The sequence below is a fragment of the Morus notabilis genome, unplaced genomic scaffold, assembly GCF_000414095.1.
Source record: "Morus notabilis unplaced genomic scaffold, ASM41409v2 Scaffold148, whole genome shotgun sequence".
Classification (NCBI taxonomy): Eukaryota; Viridiplantae; Streptophyta; class Magnoliopsida; order Rosales; family Moraceae; genus Morus; species Morus notabilis.
Window position 1 is genome coordinate 241,688 of NW_010362321.1, and position 18,772 is coordinate 260,459.

The window sequence follows — 18,772 nt, forward strand, 5'->3', positions numbered from 1 at the left end:
ATTATTAATTGTGTAATTATTATTTTTTATTTATCAACTATTTATTAGTTAATAGATTATAATTAATATATATACGATTGCTATAATAATAATTATTTATTTATTTAATAACCTATTATTAATATATTATATAATTAATATTTAGCAATTATTCTTTAACAAAATAATTAATTACTATTTATAACTTATCTTTTTTATTAATAAGATTACAAATTTAATAATAATAATTTTAAAGTAATTAATAATTAAGTAATTCTTATCTATTTATTAGTTATAGTCATATCTATTTATTAATTATTAATTAATATATTATATAATTAGTAATTAATAATTAAATATTTAATGTAACATTGTTGATAAGTATTAGAAAATGAAAACATAAAAGGGAAAACAACTTCTAATCGTTTTCTACTTCCTTCACAAAAACATGTTCATTGTTTTTTATTTTCATTTTTGTTTTCAAAGCATTTGCTAAATAAACACGGTTTTCAGGTCGTTTTCATTTTTGTGTCTTAAAAGACATGTAGAAACATTTTTAAAAATAACTAAAAACAGTTCCAAACGCACCCTAAGATTTTACGACTATCTGCATAAATTAATTTTTATTTTTTAAAAAAAATTTATCCCTAAATTTTGTATATTTTTAATTTTAGTTTCTAATTTTCACAAATTCCGTCAAATATTTAACACCGAGTTAACAAAAAAAAACTGAAATTGAAACAAAATAAAATTTCAGGGACTAACTGTGAGACGTTTTAAAAGTTAGGGACCAAAATAGGATTGAGAGTAAACCTCATGGACCATTTATGAAATTAACCATCTTTTTTAATATATGAATTGCAACCTTTGTCATTATTAATAATTTCTCATTTGTTTAGTCTGCCCTTATTAAACAAAGTATGAAGCAGATTTTTAAAAACAAATAGGATGCTTAGTTATAGGAATAAAGTCTTTTTTTAATCGTTTAAAATATATTAATCTCGGGTCAATCAAAATGGCAGAGTTGACATTTCATGTCCAAAAAAAGTGTCGATGATTGTTGTCGTCTAACTCTACAAAAGAAGATGTCGTTTTTAAGTCCTTTCATTTTAAGGCTTAATGGATAGGCATGAAGGCGTAACTCGTAAGGGAGCAGCTTGTTCCAAAAATTTTTACTGATATTAACGTTTTTTGGGCTGAAAATTTACTGATACTTACTTGGTTACTAATTTATTGAAATGAAAACCCCTTCTAGCAATAATGTCAAAAAGGTCGATATCTCTCATTCTCACATTAAAAAAAAAAAAAAAAAAAAAAAAAAAAAAAAAAAAAAAAAAAAAACTGAGGCTGCATGATCATGACACGTCAACAAAGATTGGACCAGTCCCATTATAGGAATTTGTTAAATGTTATTCTCCACTTCTTCAATTTAGAGAGAGTGGTTAAGAGAGAGAGAGAGAGAGTGGTTAGAGAGAGAGAGAGAGTGGTTAAGAGAGTGAGAGTTGTTGAGAGAGAGAGAGAGAGAGAGAGAGGAGAAATCAATACTTAAAGTTGAAATGTCAAAACACAAGATACAAGTATTTTAACACCTCCACAGAGCACCAAACAAAATCACAAAAGCCGAGTATCGCATTACAAACATGATAGCAGATACGAAAGCCAGTCCACACTATAAGCACAAAAATAGAATAGTTGATTATGTGCGTTTCAAGTCTCATGTTATTACAAGTATTTAACGAGTAGAAATATGACAGCAACAAGACCAACAATCCCAAGAACAGATGACAGCATGCACATGCAGGAGCAGCCGCCTTTGGTGCGCTTGTTCAGAAACGCCAAGCTCTTCTGAACTCGCTGTTTCGTAAATCACAAAGAAAAACGAAAAGTAACATTTGAGTTTCACATTCTAGCTCAGCTAATTAGAATTTAGAAGAGTTTGATGCATGAACACGACATCCTTGATTGTTGTTGATGACTTGGTAATACTTTCTTGACAAAGCTAGGCAGCTAATTATCATTTAAGGCAAAACCAGTAACATTTTATTTTCTTTTTTCTTTCCTAGCCACGACTAATAACGTCTGTAATATCGTATTCTAAACATTTCTAAACAACATCACATTCGGAGTCTTCAAGCATTATGTACTGCGTCCCTTTATATGAAACTTCAATAATTAATTTCCTGGTTTGTTTATGAGATTTCCAAACGATTTTATTCACACGACTGCAACACACATCTAAAGACCGATAAGAACCGAGAAATACTAAGAGAATTTCTAAATTCTAACAAGTAAATTGAGTAAAATAATGGAGAAGTTATTATTGAAAGTAAGAACAAAACATGATTACAACATAGATTCGCAGGCGTTCGAGAGGTCTGCTAGCTCTCCCAAAGGGTTTCCCCAAATTCACACTGACTAATCCATAATCCCACCCCCAATTGCTAGTTCTCCTTTTATAATAGATCATCCCCAATGTAGATGCTAATACCAATTGTATATTTAGCATCAAAAACTATAATATAGTATATTATTTTCATTTTTTCTCCACTGCATTATGCTATTTGAAATGCTAAATCTACTTTTCCCTATAATTATTAAGCTTCGGAAGTTGTAAAAGTAAACTTTTATTTTTAAAATAATTAAAAAATGCAAAAATTGCATTGGTTACATGGAAAAAGTAAACATTTCAACCACTAGTTATCAAATGTCAAATTTCTCATATACTATACTCGTGGAAAATTTGCCACAAAGTATAGTATATGAAAAATTTAACACAACAAATAGCATTGCATTAGAGTGTTTTTTACACTCAAATGTTAAATTTGAAATTGGCACATTAATTATGGCATTGCATTAGAGATGCTCTTACTAATAGCCCTCTAACAAACTACTGACAGCTATTACTACACTCTAACAACCTCTACTAACAAACTAAGTTCCCAAGACCATCATTAACGAGTCCTACCAAAGACACTAGAGGAGCTCAAAGATTTTGACTCAGGAGTGCAGACAGCTCCTTAAAGTACAAGCTAACGACATGGAAGAATTCCTTCTTATTAGAAGGACAAAACAATGATAAAGATCCCAAGTCATTTATCAAATGTTATGTACCAAATTATGCAGCAAGTGAAATGTTATTTTCCAATTAAGGAATCTATTTCAGAAAGTTATATTTTGCTATCAACAAATCATTTGTCACATCCTTTGGTTGAAAAAAATGGTACATTACTTGGATCTCTAGCGTAATTATGTAATAGGGAAGAGTTTTACCCGTAACCGAGAGTCTGTAACATCGACATGGTAGTCCAGGTCATCCTGCAAAAGTGGACATATACGTGATTACTCAGAGGGAAGACTAGATATTTACATGAATAGGTAATTATTTGAATGATAACTCCAAGATGAAAAATCAAATACAAAAAAACCATACAATAAGTCTGGCGTGGAGGTCCAGTTCTTCATTGACTGCCAGTGCAATATGTTTAGTGCTAACTACTGTTTCTTCCAACTTCTCAAGACCTTCATCTTGTTCTGTTTCAAAAGCCATAAAAACTTGAGATATCCATATTGTAAAGACCCAAGATATGTCAAAAGCAATAATGGGATAAGTAATATTCCAGATAACTAAAATGATTTGCCTCTCATAATTTGTCGTTGAAGACCAACAACGCCAGAGTTCTCCAAGCCAACTGTCCTGCTCATTGCGTCAGCAGGCTTTATTTCTGGACCAAGCAAACTGTCCCTGTTTGCAAAATTTGACATGTTTAAGGCTGAAGCCATCTGGTTAACCTTTGACCTCAAATTTGCGAGCATGTCCTTGCGCCGATTCATCTCTTTCTCCGATCTGCAGAGCCAGCATTAGAGCTATAATCAGAATTCATTTTTATCATGGATATTGGTCTCAAATCACCATGTCCAGAAAATCATTTATTGAAAATGAAGTTCAGCCATTAATGTTACTACTTCATAGAAAATTCCTCATAATTTCAACTCATCCAACTAAAAGCAGAAATATTCAACTTCATGGTAGAAATTCATCCTTTAAATATGAGTAAACATCAAAATACGATAGTGACAATGGCATGTTAGAAAGTTTGAGTTCTGAAAGCTCAGTAAGTCTCGGACATATTCCATGAAAATACCAGGTTTACTTCGCATGTGGATGCAATTCTGCGCAAAGGCAACTTACATGGGCTGCTTCCCAGGAAGCTTTGTTAAAATGGACTGTAAGCCATCAAGTCTAGTCCCTAAGATTGTGATCTTCCTCCTTATGGCAGAAGCATGACGTTGAGTTTCTGGTCCTGATGCATGCAACGAACTCCGCTCTGATATCATGCCATTGATATCATCTGCAAGCTTCATGGCTTCATTATACTCTTTTACCCATGAATCCCCAGCCATTGACCTAAAACAACAAATCTTTACATAAATAAGATGACAACAAACACGAAAGACACATTGGATCAGCGCATCGAAAATCTTATTTCTGCTCAGCAAGGCCATCTACTAGTAAATTCAAGACCTAGACTAATTACATATAACAAACTAAAACTTGATCCTTTAAGAAAATATATGAGGGGTGAATGACAATACAAAGTTTAGTTATAGTATCAAGGGTTCCCACCAGAGCCGGCTTAACCCTAAGGCAGGTTAAGCAGCTGCTTAAGGCCCAAAAGTTTTAGCCTACAATTTAGGCCTGTTTCTATTATATATGTCCATGGTAAGGGGAGCTTTTTTTCCCCCACCGGTTGGGTGAAATCCAACGATCCATATTAAATCTTAGTGAAGGTTTAAGGAGTCTCATTCACACTATGCAGTCTCATTCACACCGGATTGTAGCCTATATTTAATAAAATAAATAAATAAATAAATAACTGAAGAACAATAGTGTTTCTTTCTTTCTTTCTTTCTTTCTCTCTTTCTCTCTCTTTTTTTTTTTTTTTTTTTAAGAATGAAGAACAATAGTTTAGTACGCCCAGAAAGTAAAAACCAACCTTAAAATCATGAATTTTTCTCGCAATCCAAAACTCAGAATCTCAACAACCCAGAAACCAACAATTCAAGCAACAATTACCAAATTTTATGAATTAAGACAACTCAGAAACCTTCAAATTATCAAATTTTCCTTGCAATCAACAATTCCAAAGAATTCAGACAACCCAGAAACCAACCTTCAAATTATCAAAATTGCCAAACTGGTTGATTTCAAAACAAGCAAATCCAAGTCCCTTAACTGGGTGATTTTGGAATCAAGAGAGAAAAAAGTGAATGAGATTATGGTTTTGTTATGTCCAGTTTCCGAATCTATTGTTTCCTCGAAAATTCCTTCATTTTATTCTTCCCCAAACACTCTCTTTTATATTCTCGTGACAAATATGAACTCTGCAAATTGTAGAAGTAATAATAACTTACACAAAATTCAGAAATATTAACGATAACAATATCATATTAGTACTAATCCACAAAGTATAAACTAGATTTCCCTTTTCCAAAAAAAAAAAAAAAAAAAAAAAAAAACCCCAAAGTAACTAGAGAAACCTGTTTTTGAACTAGTCTTATTGGAAGAGAGGGCTTCTGTCGGAAAGAGGGAAGAAGTTGGGTGTGCGAGGTGCAGGATGCCGTGCCTTCCGACGCCGGGAGGTGGTGGCTGGTGGGTCTGCAAATTTGCAAATTAAGCCTCCTTTAAACAATCAACGGAAACAAATAAAAAAGAAAAGAAAAAAAAAAAGGTCTTCATTTCAGCGAGAATAAGAGATAACACATACCAATCAAAATTCAATTGCAAACCCAGCGCATATAACACCAAATTGAACTCGGAAAAAGTAATCGCAAACAAAATCTCGCACTAAAAGCGGAAATAGATCCATAATTGGCCAAAAATTGCGATTATTCTCGGAACCTCAACCGAAATTCTAATCAATAGCTGATCAAAATTGACCAAAATCCGCAGAGAAAGGAAAGTAAAATCAAATAAGAATGAAATAGGAAGGATCGGGAACAAGGAAGAATCGGAATTACCTGATTTAGGATAGAAATTGTGATTCAAATAGAAAATTGAGAAAGATGAGGGTTTCAATGATGATCGCAACGAGGTCATAAAAGGCCAAGAGGGAGGCGACGTACGGAATCGCCGGGCGCCAGGCAAGTTTTTTGTCGACTCCGTTCGTCGTCTCTTTAATTTCCTTTTATAAACCCCTCAAAAAAAATTTTCCTTTTATTTTTTTTTTAGAAGTAAAAAAAAATTTCCTTTTATAAACAATGACCTTGTTAATGTAAAATCGATTTAAAAAAAAAAAAAAACACTAAATTGACAAACTCCTCACTTCAACTATTTAAAGTTGCAATATGGTCTCCATTCATTTTTCATGAAACTCCTCCCTTCATTTTTCATGAAACTCCTCCCTTCATTTTTCATGAAACTCCTCCCTCCAAATGGAGCCTATATTCGTTTGATAACTCAAGTTATAACTCGAGTTATGATTTAAATTGTGTATATAATAAAAAATTATTATAATAAAAAGATTAAATTTAAATTTTTATAAAAAAAACACTATAGTAATAAAATTTGAGCTGTGATTTAGATTGTAAATGAACAATAGTGAAACGGCAAGTTGAACTTCAAGGTCTCAGCATTTTAGTAAATGTCCTTAAGTTTTTATTATTATTTTTTTTGTAACTAGCTCTTTATTTTAGTTAAAAATATAATTTTTTCTAGAATTGACTTTTAAAGTTTAATGTGAAATTAATATTATCTCATTTGTTTAATATTGTCTCTTTTATTTAAGTTGTTTATATTATATTTATTTTAATAAAAAGATAGTTATTATTAAAGAGCAATAATAGAAATATCATTTTTATAAAAGGGTAGTTTTGAACTTTTTTATTTTTATTGTTTTTGTTAGTAGTCGAACTCTAAACTTAATATTGAAGACGCCACAATATCATGTTTTTTTTTCATTAGAAAAAATAAGAGAAAATTATTGAATTTACCTTTAGAATGCACGAGTTTGAATTTTTACTCTTTTGACTATATTAATTGATTGACTAAAAAGGATATTAATTAAGAGTAAATGGTAAAAATTTAAATTCATGTACTCTAATAATACACATACTAATGTCATTGTTATATATAGCAATATATAAAAATATACCTATGATATTTAATACATGATCTTATTTCATACTACAATACATAATGATGAGAAATTAAAAATAAAAATTTAAAAGCATTTTTAAGGGAACTCTCCAAGTTTTAGCTAAATTTTAGTTAAAATAGTTCGAAAGTTATTTTAGCTAATAACTTTTTAAGGAGTTATTCTAATCATACTCCCTATTTTAACTAAATATAGAGCATTTTGATATTCATTGAATTTATAATAAAAATAATTTTATTGAATTTATAAATGAATCTTTACATTTAATGCAGTTGAAAAACATAAAATAATACAAAAATTCAAATGGCTAGTTTCATGCTAGCTATATTTAGCTAATGTGGAAGACATTCTTTAAAATAACTAACTATTTAGCTAATGGTTGAAGTAGAGAAAAACTAAATCATTAATTATTTTGATTAAAAATGACTAATATGGTTAGAGTTGAGCTTATGCTTATAATATATATTGCATTTGAGAATAGTTATTTTTAAAATAAAAGCTTATTCGTGTATTAATAATATGGAGATTTATAAATTTAGCATTATAATGAAGATATGAGAGTAAACTTAACTAACGTGTACAATTCTTTCCATACTTTCTGTTTTGCGAAAAAAATAGCTTTTTCTCTCATTCATATATGTTTTCTTTTTGTGTTTTTTTTGTTTTTTTGTTTTTTTGTTTTTTTTGCGAAAATAAATTGTGGTTAAAGGGTGAGTGTTCATTGAGAAGCTGAGCGAGCACAAAATTGCATTAAAATAACTCTTTTAGAAAGTTTTATTAATAAAATAATTTTTTAAAAATTTTAATTTATAAAATGACCTCATTTTACAAAGAATGAATAGATGTATTTCTTCATAAAAAAATAAAAAAGGTCATTTTATTAATTTTATTTTGTTAGAAAATCATTCTAATATATTGCCCATTCAACACAAGATAATTTTAAAAAAATTAAAATGAATGGGACGAGTCATCCATTCTTTTTGTCTGATTGTGTATAAATTTAGGGGGAAACTAATACGCGTTCATTACAACAGATGGGTTGTCACTCCAATGTTGATTTCTATTCATTTATCGTGCATGCCAATATTTTATGGGCAAGTTCTAAGTTTTCACGTTTCACCTAAAAGTTTATTATAACTTGTTTACAAGAGAATCTTTTACGGTGGAGCTTATTATTTTGTTCCACCGGCAGGAATTTAAATTAGTTTTTTATTGATTAGATATGTACAGATTTATATTAAAAAATTATTGTACGCCGTACAAAACTATTTATACTTCAGATTTAATTATTAAAAACTTAATAACAGTAAATACATAGTTCCCACCCATGGAGCAAAATAGTTTATTTTACCGTAGCAGACGTTTAGTTCATGAATTCAAAATTATTTTCAGATTACGTGTTTTTTTAATGAGAGAAAATACTGTAACGAACCACGATTCGAATCATGACACGAATCCACCAACTAAACACACTAAATTTTCACATCTCTATATATAAGGCAAAATTTCCGGCATCAAAACCCAATTTGAAACAAGTTCTAGTGGTCAACACTGGCTAATAAAAATCAACATTTTTTATTTCCTAAATCACACCTAAAAATATTTCATGGTCATAACGCAGTTAAATGAGCTCTTCAATTGTTTGAAACGAGAGGAAAAAGTGTTGCACCAAGAAATGAAAAAAGCTCATTGCTTACAAGTATTCCAACAATCCTGTAGGTGCAAATTGGGTCTAACGGGCCATCCTAATTTAGAACTTTGAGAAAATTACTTAACTTATTCTAAAGAGAGTATAAATCTTAATTTTTATCTTTTAATCTTAATTAATACATTTTTAACTTATAGTTATTTTTCTAAATAAAAATCTAGACTTATAATTTTAAGAGGGTATTTATCTATCTAGACTTATGGGTATTTATCTCATGTATTTTAAGAGATATTTGTCAATATTTTTGAAAGAAGACTTAGACCCGACTTGTACCGTATTCGTGTCGGGCCAGTCTAACCCAACTTGGCCCATTGTCTTAGTCAAGTTACCCCAACACGCACTGCTAGGCTAGGTCGTTCAATTTTGCACCAAAAGTATGAGTCAATTTAGTTCATTGATTCGAATTTTTAATTCAAATTTAGATGTGATTTTATATGAGAGCTTTTCACTGTAGCAACAAAGTTAGATGTGACTGTTTTTTAGAACTTTTTACTGTAGTAAAACTCAAATTTTAAACTCGAATAGGTGAAATAAACGGGATCTACATAAATGCCTAAAATTTCACACCAAGTGTACATAAATCAACCGTCCGGTTCATATTACAGAACATGAAGTGCAAACCATTAGGATAAACTATTCATCTCAAAAGAGAGGCATGGGATGCAAAACAAAAAGGGCAAGTATTCATGGGAAAGATTTTCCCCTTGAAAGGTTAATTTATTTTGTTTTTGACTTCTGAATGCAAACAACCAATCCTTCAAGCCTTTTTAAGCGCTTCCCCCACTTTCACGAGATCTTCAAGTGCCTTCGAGATCTGCGCCTCGCTTAAACCTTCCAAACGAATGCCCCTCTCAACGCCCAAGTCTGCTCAAGTTCAACAATCAAAGGTCACAGAGATGAGACCAGTAATGTATGTTTCAATAGACAGCCAAGGACCAGAATATCATCAGAATTTACACAAGAAACATTGCCACTAGGCGATTCTGTACTAATAAATGATAGAAAAGAGTTCATGAAGGTACAAATGTAACCGGAATATCCAAATTACGATGAAGTAAAGATTGCCAACAGTCATCGCGTCGATGCCTACAATTGTAAGAAGTAAGAACGCACCTATATCAACAATCACACATGACCAAGAACAAAGAAGAATAGCAATCAGTTTCTTGGTTCAAAGAGGCCAAAAGGACTCTTTTCATTTCTAAAGCTATTATTTGCACACTTTTTTAATTTTTATTGCTACAATCGTAATTCTAATAAGCACTTAGATTATGCAAGGGCAGTCTTTTGTTGAGTTGTAAGGACATTGTTACTATGTTTTGTTTTATTACACACTTGGTTGGGATGTTCCAGAGACAATTGATATCCTTTCTCTTTTCCTTTATTAAAAAATTAAACAAAAAACTATGCAGGAGCAATATTGAAATCTCTTCAATGCCTTTTCATAGAGAAAGTAGCATTGCAATTGCGGTGGTTGTAAAAGATCTGGGCTCAACTCAGTGCAATATTAAAAACCAACTCGCGGCTTTTGGCTACAGCCTACAAGAATCAGATTCATTGGTCATTGCTCAGCAAAAAAAGTTCCATCAGAAAATAACTAAGCATAATCCTCACTGCTCTATCATTCCCCAATTTGGCCTTTTTTAACTTCTTTTCCACTGCTTTTTTAGGCATCTTTCACACTCCACTTAATCGTGAAATTAGTTAATCGGGGATGTCAATTCAAGATCAAGAGAACTGTTAGTACAATTAGATACATGTAATTCATTTTGCACCATTCCCTTTGGGCTTTAAACATTAAACCCAGAGCTTTAAGATCTTTATACGGTGTTCTGTAACTTCATTTCCTAAATTCACCGACTTCTGTCATTACCTTTGGTAAGATTCCAACTTTCAAACTAGACATTAAGAATATAACATAACCTACGCTTATGGTAGGGTGAAGATGGAAAAATTGGTGGCCAGAAAATATTCAGGGCTGTTAGAGATCAATTCCCAGCTTCCAGGGCACATCAAAATGCAAATGAGTAATGGATTTCATGAACTATTATCCAACCATTATTTACCAAGAAAACTCAACTTACAAAACACACTTCTCCAGTTCTACTTCTTATACTAACACAATGACAATCAGGGATCTTTTTCCCCCTCTATTTTCATTTTCATTGATTACTTTTACGCTTGAAACCAGACATCAATCAAATAACATATTCCACAATCTCTCAAGTTCCCATGAAAAGATCCCACTAAATATACATTAAGACAACACTCAGTAGCAAGATAACAACTAAGTCGTTATTAAAGCTCCTTCCATGAAAATACAATTATACTCTTTTCGTTGAGAATAATATAATCTGAGGAACTTAAAGAGACATATTAGTAAAATATCCCATAAAGTGGCAGGAGTTAAAAAGAACTTTAACATCTAGAGCTTATGAAAAACCATAGTTAGCTCAGTGAAATATAGTTACTTAACCATTCAAAGAATCATAAAAGTTTCTAGTCTAATTTCACAAAAAACTAAAATGACAAGTCCAAAAACCAATGAAAGAGAATGGAAGAGTGGGAAATACCATATCTAGCCCATAACTGAGCCTCAGTTCCTCTGCATTCCCGGATCAAGATTGGCAATCTGGGGTTCAGTTTCTTCAGATCCGTATAATTCTTCTCCACAAATGCTCTGCCAAAACAAACATAATAAAGACAACTCCTTTTAGATACCACACCCACAAATTTCTTCCTTTTTCTTTTCCTTCCTTGTGAATTACTAGAATTGTCCAAAGAATACGCCATTGAAGATCATAAAACAAAAAGGCCCTTTTAAGTAACGATACACCCACAAAAACTCATAACAATGGAAGAAAAAAGTTTTTTTTTTCTTTGTCCTTCGCTGTGAATTACTACTTGGGTTGTCCTAAGAATACGCCATTAAAGAGCAAGAAACGAAATGGGAAAAAAGAGAAAGCCAAACCTGGTGGTAGCGCTCGCAGGGGATGTTTGGCAGAGAAGAATCCGAAGCTCCTTCAAATTCTTCGACAATTGTCCTCTCCACGCCATTTTCTCGCCGTCTCTTTGCTCTGGAAGAGAAATCAAACTGCGAAGAAATCAACGACAAGAAACCATTCGAAGAAAATAATAATAACACAGCAACAATAAAACGGGAAAAAAATTGGGAAAAATAAGAGATAGAAAGAGAAAGCTAGGGTTTCTGATTTTCAGATGGGGAAGAAAGAGAGAGAAATATGACCTGAGCTCGAATGGAAGGAAGAGTGGCGACTCTGCGATGTCTACGAATTTCGTCGTTTGTTTATTTATTTATTTATTCATTTATTTTTTTGAACAAGTGTTTTGTTTGTTTATTGAGAAACACTTTACTGAGATAATTTTCTCGTGGAATAATTTCATATATGCCCTTTAACTTTTGTCAATGTCCCATTTTGGCTCTCTATTTTTTTTTGTTTTGTTAAATTTTACCTTTATTATTTTTTTTTTTATGTTTCCTCTCAATGACAGCACAATTGCAACGCTTAATTGGATAGACTATCAGTACGATCTAAGTGGGTCGATAAGATTTGTATTTTTTGACTTAAAAAGTGAAGATTTGAATTCTGTTTTAATCATAATCTTTGAGGTATTGTTAAACTCGAAAAATAGTTAAATTCGTCAATTTATTTTTAATGCTCAATCATATTAAATTATAGAATAGTGTTTTGAGTTTCATAACTTAAGTTATTCTACTTGCTAATCAAGTTTAATGCATGTATGATAACTCGAGACAATTTCATATCTTCAACGACTAAATAAGTGATGGTTTTTATAAAGAGTGAAATCTCCACTTTGTAGAGAATCTTGAAATTCAAAAGCAAATTAATGGGTTAAAGAAAGTCCAAATTTGAAGTTTTTATGTTGTCTGCCTCTGATTAATTATGTCAAGTCAATTTGAGCTTGATTTACTAATATTTGATAGTACTCTTCGAGATTCTTGAAGGGTTGACCAACATAAACTGCACAACTATTTCTGAATTGATAAGTTTACATATTTTTATGTACAAGGGTAAAAGTAATATAAATATAAAGATAAGTATACAAAATTTATATTGAACCTCATTCATACGGCATATATTTGAGTGTGACAAGTATATATATATTTTCTCGTTGTTAATCAAGCTGAAATTTATTTTTGATCTGTTTAGTTCGCTGATTTGAATTTTTTATTTAAATTGAGATGTAACTTTATATGAGAGTTTTTTACTGTAATAAAAAAATTAAATGTGACTGTTTCTGAGAGTGTTTTTTACTATAACAACTCAAATTAAACTATAATCAGTAAAATAAACAAGACCTTTAAAACCTTTAAGAGCAAGCAAGTTACCACAATAGGGCGGCCATCCCAAGAGCGAAAAAGTCTACAAACTTAAGTTTTTTTTTTATTTTTTATTTTTTATTTTTTTTAAGCCTAAAAACTTGAGTTTTTTTTTTTTTTTTTTTTTTTTTTTTTTTTTTGGGGGGAAATTTTTTTTTTTTTTTTTCTTTCTTAGGAGGAAACTGTTGTCAACACCCAACTTGCTCCCAGTGTTGAGCAAACAAAAAGCACAGTAGAAAAAGAAGTTTTTTCATTAATTTGTTCCTTTCAATTGTTTATATCGTTCCTATTTCACACTTATTTATTCCATTTAGTCCATGTCTTCACAACCTTTTAAAAACGGACTTTCTCCTTGTTCTACCTTGTTTATACTTTCTCTTCTCTATTTTTATTGGTTCTCTCTCTCCGAGAGAAACAATCAGGATAGCAAGGAGGAAGTTAAAGGGCCAATATGTTAATAAATTGTTGAGAAGGGCTTATTAAGAGAGAATGCCAAAAATGTACAAGCGAAAACAGAATTCAGCAAATTAAAGTGGCTCCTTAGCAAAGCCCACAAAATCACGAAAATAAGTGAACCGAGTATGCGCACTGCAAAACGAGAGGATACTCGCGGAGCGCGAGAAAGAGAGAGAGGGAGAGAGATTCACAGATTTATTCGGAAACTAAATAGAGTTTAGAGAGAGAAGTCGCAGAAGAAGAAGAAGAAGAGAGAGGAGGAGGAGAGAGAAAGCGAGGGAAGGTGGTGGAGAGGAGAGAGAGGGGTTAGAATCGGGAGGGGCTGGTCTTGGTCTGAGAGAAAGAAGAAAGGTTAGAGAGAGAAAGAGAGAGGAGAGAGAGAGAGAGATGTCAGACCTAGACCGGCAAATAGAGCAGCTGAAGAAGTGCGAGCCTCTCAAGGAGTCGGAGGTCAAAGCTCTCTGCCTCAAAGCCATGGAAATCCTCGTCGAAGAGAGTAATGTTCAGCGAGTCGACGCCCCTGTCACCGTCAGTTCTCTCTCTCTCAAAATTTCTCTCACGCAAATTAGACCTACAATACGCATATAACTGATTTAATAGAGCTATTTTCTTTCGATTTGCTTAGTTTACAGTTTTTTCTTGAGTAATTTTCTGGGTTTGTTTTGGTTTTGTTGTGGGTTGTTTCTCATTGTTTGGTATTCGTAAAATTGTTCCTTTTAGCCTTTTTAATTTGGAGGAAAATTGTTTTTGAAAGATGAACTTAATGACTTTTATTTTGTTTTAACCGAATAATCAAGGAGGTTAGGCGTATATGTAGCCTATTGGGTTTTGAAAAAAAAAGTAATTTTTTTGGTCATCCTTGAGAAATTTGGTTGCTTTTAGGCCTTCTCAAGTAAGATGTGCACAATAAATTGTTACCCAGCAATGTGGCTTTGGAATAATATTAGTCAGTTTGATTGTTTCTCTTATCCATTTAATGAACTCGTAGTGATTTGACTTTAATGGTCATCTAGTGGGGGAACGTTTAGATATGTCCTTGATTTTTCTTTCTTTTTCTTTTCCGTTCTTTTTTTTTTTTTGAAAAAAAAGGTGAATTTGCCATATGTTGGTCCTGGCTTGGTACTACAAGAAGGCCATATGGTGGTCCATTCCATGTTAGAAACTTCCATTATCTAAGATTCAGGCCGGTCTGGTGTTGTTTCTAAACTGTAAATTTACTTTTCTTTTAACAGATATGTGGCGATATTCATGGTCAGTTTTATGACATGAAAGAGCTTTTCAAAGTAGGTGGTGATTGCCCTAAGACTAACTACTTGTTCCTTGGAGATTTTGTTGACAGAGGATTTTATTCGGTCGAGACATTCCTGCTTCTCCTTGCTCTAAAGGTGGTAATCTAGTTTTCTTGCCTACAAAATGAAGTTAGAACCTTGCTAGATTTTGTTAAATTAGAAAATCTTGTTTCATTCCATCTGTCCAATTAATCTTTTAGTCTTATCTTTAAGTTTGAAGTTGCAACCATTTTTCCAAAGTTCTTACGGAAGTATAAATTCACACTTCTAAAGCATTGTTCTCTTTCTATATAGTGTGGTTAGACAATTCTGTTTGATTGCAGTTAATTACCGTTTGTTAAGAATAGTAGGGACTTGGGGTATCAAGTTGCTACTGTAGCTTTTGTTGAGGCTCTCTCTTTCTCTCTCCTTATGTATTTCATTTTCTGTTTTAGTGATGGATTTCTCATACATCCTGAACCTTCATTTGTACGCTTTTGATTTCCAATGAAGCTTTTCTTTGTTTCCTATAAAAACGTGGGGGGCATCAAATTGAATATTGTGGATCGAACATTCTTCAATGTTTGCCTATAAATGATAAAGACAATTTGTGTAGGTCATGTTTGGTAGTACTTCTGAGTTCTGACAAATGATATATTTTTCGGAGAATACCTAGCCATGGCGGGTGTGTGACTGGAGAGAAACCGTAGGATATTTGAATGTTGTGAGGAGGAATGCGCTGTCCTCTGGGACAGAATAAGACTCTGTGTTGCTCTTTGGGCTCACAAGGAAATATATTTTTGCAACCTTGTTTGTTCTCCAACATAGTCAGGGTCCTCAGGGATCGGCATCTATTCTGCAACATTTATATTATTATTTATAATCTGAGGAAACTCTTTCTCTCAATTGTATATAAATCCTAAGTTTTAATAAGACCATGTTTCTATTAAAAAAAAAAAGGACGTCTTTAATATTCTTCGTGCATATTGTCATTTTATTCTGTCTGCGGATGAGACCACTTACCTTCTACCATTGCCGAATAGCATCATTTTCATTATGCATTTATCTTTGTGTTAATTTAACCATTTGACGTTTATGAAATCCTTTATATTGTTTTCATTTAAAATTTTCTGTACCATCAGGTAAGATATCCAGATCGGATAACCCTTATAAGAGGAAATCACGAGAGTCGTCAGATTACACAGGTTAAGTTTCCTAAACTGGCATCCCCATCCCTTAACTGGAGTCTTGGTGTCATCTTGTTATCCATTCAAGTATTCACTGCATACTGTCTATGCAGGTGTATGGATTCTATGATGAGTGCCTTCGTAAATATGGCTCTGTGAATGTTTGGAGATATTGCACTGATATATTTGATTATCTAAGGTGTGTTTCGAACTTCTATTTTTTTGTCTCTCTCCAAAAGCTTGAGGCGTTTGAATTGTGGATATGAGGTTTAAAAAGTTATGGAGTGGCAAACTACCAATTGAGATATGGGTGGATCGTTGGACACCTTAGTGTTCTGATTCCTTTCTGCATTTGTCTCTAACCATTTGTCCATCTTTTTAAGATAATTACTGTAACATAAACGAAAGTTCATGTGGGAGAGGGTGAGATGGGGCAAAGGATAAGTCAATAGGCTTTTTGGCTATACGGTTGTGCTGGGCTCCTTCAATTCCTCCAACCCCACCCACCCCACCTCCCCTCCTTCTCTTTTATCGCCGTCGTCGTTGTTGTTCATCTCTGCACTCTTGCACTGAGTTGGTGAGTCACTGATCAGATTCTTCAGACCACTACTGAAGAAATAAAAGGGTCTCTTTAGACCTTTTCTTTTGTCACGAGTTGAATAACTCCATCACTACTGAATCAATCTCTCTAAAAGGAGGTATCTATCACTCGTATCTTAGATGAAACTGAATGGAGCTTATAATTGGTCATTGTCATAGTATCATACTACCTTTATTATTATTATTTTTTTAATACTTCCAGGACAAAATTTCTTTCCCCACTCCCTTACAAGTTTTGCTTTTATTTTGTTTTTCTATTCAGTCTGTCAGCTCTGATTGAGAACAGAATTTTTAGTGTCCATGGAGGCCTTTCCCCAGCCATTTCAACTTTGGATCAGGTCAGAACCAATTCCAGAATTTCTCTAGTTTTATCTTTTCAAATTTTTTTAATGATTACTGACGTTCTGATATGACAGATACGCACAATCGACCGGAAGCAAGAAGTACCGCATGATGGCGCCATGTGCGACCTACTATGGTCAGATCCAGAGGATATTGTTGATGGTTGGGGTTTAAGTCCCCGTGGTGCTGGTTACCTCTTTGGCGGCAGCGTAGTTACATCATTTAACCACTCAAATAACATTGATTATATATGTCGTGCCCATCAATTGGTAATGGAAGGATATAAATGGATGTTCAACGATCAGATAGTTACAGTATGGTCAGCTCCAAATTACTGTTACAGGTACCTTTTTGCAATTTTTAATCTTGTTCTTCTGTTCTACTGTTTAAATTCTCATTCCTATCTCGTGTTCTCGCAGATGCGGTAATGTAGCTGCAATTCTTGAACTGGATGAGAACCTTAATAAACAGTTTCTTGTTTTCGATGCTGCTCCACAGGTTAGCATATATAAGAGTTCATTTATTCCTCGCAAGAAACCAAATTGATATATGATTGACTCGTTTGACAAGTGTTAGGGCTGCACAAGATCTGATTCAGTCTATGGATTACTAAAAGTGGACAGCTCTTAATTTTAATTGATCATATAATAAGCCCCGTTCTTTTTATCGGTTTGAATCATAGTTCAAACTTTTTGCTACAGTGTTTTCTCACAAAAATTTGATTCCTGTCCAAATTTTCTATTCAAACCTATGAAAAGAACACCCGTAATCTCTTTGGGCATGTCGAGGCCCTTGAGTTTAAAAGCTTGGGAACTATACAAAATTACAAATTCGCAACTGAATGATGCTTTGTTGATAGAATGGTTTCAAATCTATGCGTATATCTTAAAAAGCAATTTTTGTGCATGCTAATAATATGGTGGCAAGAACACAGCTCATTTTGGCTTCTTCTGTAAGCAAACAATTCCTTTTGTCAATTTCATTGGATGTTAAGCTGAAAAATTGGGATGGAAAATGCAGGAATCAAGAGGGACACCTGCCAAGAAACCTGCGCCAGATTACTTTTTATGAGGCCGATCAAGTAAAGTTTACCTACTATTGTCGAAAAAGCTTCATTTGTCAGACAACATATACATCTTCATGCTTGATAGAGATGTTTTCACTTGAAACCAGAGGTATCTACGGGTGGACTTCTCAAACTTCCGACTCCTCAAATGATCACCGATACTCGTAATTTCCGGTTGGTGATCAGTTTGGAATACTGAGTTTGCTTTTCTTTGCCGTCTATCATCTTTGATATTTCCTTGTAATAGTGTGCATTACTGGTCTCAGTTTGTCATGTTATGGAAGATTGAATCGTTCTTCCTGTGAGAACAGATAGGCAGTGGGTTTTGAGAAGGAAAGCTTTGCTTCCGTGCAGAGGAGGTTGAATTGGATTAGGAACAATTGGGTGAGAAGAACAAATTACTTCATATTGGGGTTTTTTTTTTTTTTTTTTTTTTTTTTTTTTTTTTTTTTCATTTTTGGGTACAATTTCATTTTTGGGTACAAATACATTGTGTTGATCCTCATGATCATTACAAAAGTGATTTTGATCTTCAAATCACCTCTATGGAGGTTATTTGCATCATATAAGGTGTAATGTATTGGAAAGTGAAGAATGAGAAATGTTAATGACATTTTTTCTGTCAGTCTTTTTGTCATTTTTTACATTT

The 18,772-nt window shown here is 32.8% G+C and overlaps 3 protein-coding genes across 5 annotated transcripts; 1 reads left to right on the forward strand and 2 right to left on the reverse strand.

The window, feature by feature from the left end:
- Positions 1–1,508: 1,508 nt before the first annotated feature.
- Positions 1,509–6,209, reverse strand: LOC21397184 (syntaxin-52). 3 transcript variants are annotated; one of them, XM_024167914.1, is made up of 8 exons: positions 5,998–6,209; positions 5,745–5,824; positions 5,518–5,635; positions 4,169–4,384; positions 3,618–3,823; positions 3,410–3,510; positions 3,250–3,294; positions 1,509–1,833 (listed from the first exon to the last, which is right to left on the reverse strand). In XM_024167914.1, exons 4-8 carry the CDS (start codon positions 4,378–4,380, stop codon positions 1,702–1,704), a joined length of 696 nt encoding a protein of 231 aa, XP_024023682.1. In that variant the 5' UTR covers positions 4,381–4,384; positions 5,518–5,635; positions 5,745–5,824; positions 5,998–6,209; the 3' UTR covers positions 1,509–1,701. The 3 variants fall into 3 exon arrangements, with proteins under 3 accessions (XP_024023682.1, XP_024023681.1, XP_024023683.1); XM_024167913.1 differs by lacking the exon at positions 5,745–5,824; XM_024167915.1 differs by lacking the exon at positions 5,745–5,824 and having other exon boundaries at positions 5,518–5,659.
- A 3,158-nt stretch (positions 6,210–9,367) lies between these two features.
- On the reverse strand, positions 9,368–12,171 carry LOC21397185 (NADH dehydrogenase [ubiquinone] 1 alpha subcomplex subunit 2). The gene is made up of 4 exons (XM_010101693.2): positions 12,089–12,171; positions 11,813–11,918; positions 11,415–11,521; positions 9,368–9,705 (listed from the first exon to the last, which is right to left on the reverse strand). The coding sequence occupies exons 2-4, from the start codon at positions 11,896–11,898 to the stop codon at positions 9,599–9,601; spliced, it is 300 nt and encodes a 99-aa protein (XP_010099995.1). The 5' UTR covers positions 11,899–11,918; positions 12,089–12,171; the 3' UTR covers positions 9,368–9,598.
- A 1,761-nt stretch (positions 12,172–13,932) lies between these two features.
- On the forward strand, positions 13,933–18,534 carry LOC21397186 (serine/threonine-protein phosphatase PP-X isozyme 2). Its single transcript, XM_024167904.1, has 8 exons — positions 13,933–14,188; positions 14,893–15,045; positions 16,071–16,133; positions 16,229–16,314; positions 16,978–17,053; positions 17,132–17,400; positions 17,477–17,555; positions 18,078–18,534. The coding sequence occupies exons 1-8, from the start codon at positions 14,048–14,050 to the stop codon at positions 18,126–18,128; spliced, it is 918 nt and encodes a 305-aa protein (XP_024023672.1). The 5' UTR covers positions 13,933–14,047; the 3' UTR covers positions 18,129–18,534.
- Positions 18,535–18,772: the final 238 nt, after the last annotated feature.

Bases quoted from the DNA above. Each gene is read 5' to 3' on its own strand.
- LOC21397184 (XM_024167913.1), bottom strand. From the start codon at position 4,380: ATGGCTGGGGATTCATGGGTAAAAGAGTATAATGAAGCCATGAAGCTT. The intron at 3,295-3,409 runs GTATGGTTTTTT...CCACTTTTGCAG, and splicing joins ACCTCCACGCCAGACTTATT to GATGACCTGGACTACCATGT. The intron at 1,834-3,249 runs GTAAAACTCTTC...TTTACGAAACAG, and splicing joins TTACAGACTCTCGGTTACGG to CGAGTTCAGAAGAGCTTGGC.
- LOC21397185 (XM_010101693.2), bottom strand. From the start codon at position 11,898: ATGGCGTGGAGAGGACAATTGTCGAAGAATTTGAAGGAGCTTCGGATT. The intron at 11,522-11,812 runs GTTTGGCTTTCT...TTGTTTTGGCAG, and splicing joins CCTGCGAGCGCTACCACCAG to AGCATTTGTGGAGAAGAATT. The intron at 9,706-11,414 runs GTATTTCCCACT...GAACTTGAGCAG, and splicing joins TCAGTTATGGGCTAGATATG to ACTTGGGCGTTGAGAGGGGC.
- LOC21397186 (XM_024167904.1), top strand. From the start codon at position 14,048: ATGTCAGACCTAGACCGGCAAATAGAGCAGCTGAAGAAGTGCGAGCCT. The intron at 16,315-16,977 runs GTGTGTTTCGAA...TTTTCTATTCAG, and splicing joins GATATATTTGATTATCTAAG to TCTGTCAGCTCTGATTGAGA. The intron at 17,401-17,476 runs GTACCTTTTTGC...GTGTTCTCGCAG, and splicing joins GCTCCAAATTACTGTTACAG to ATGCGGTAATGTAGCTGCAA.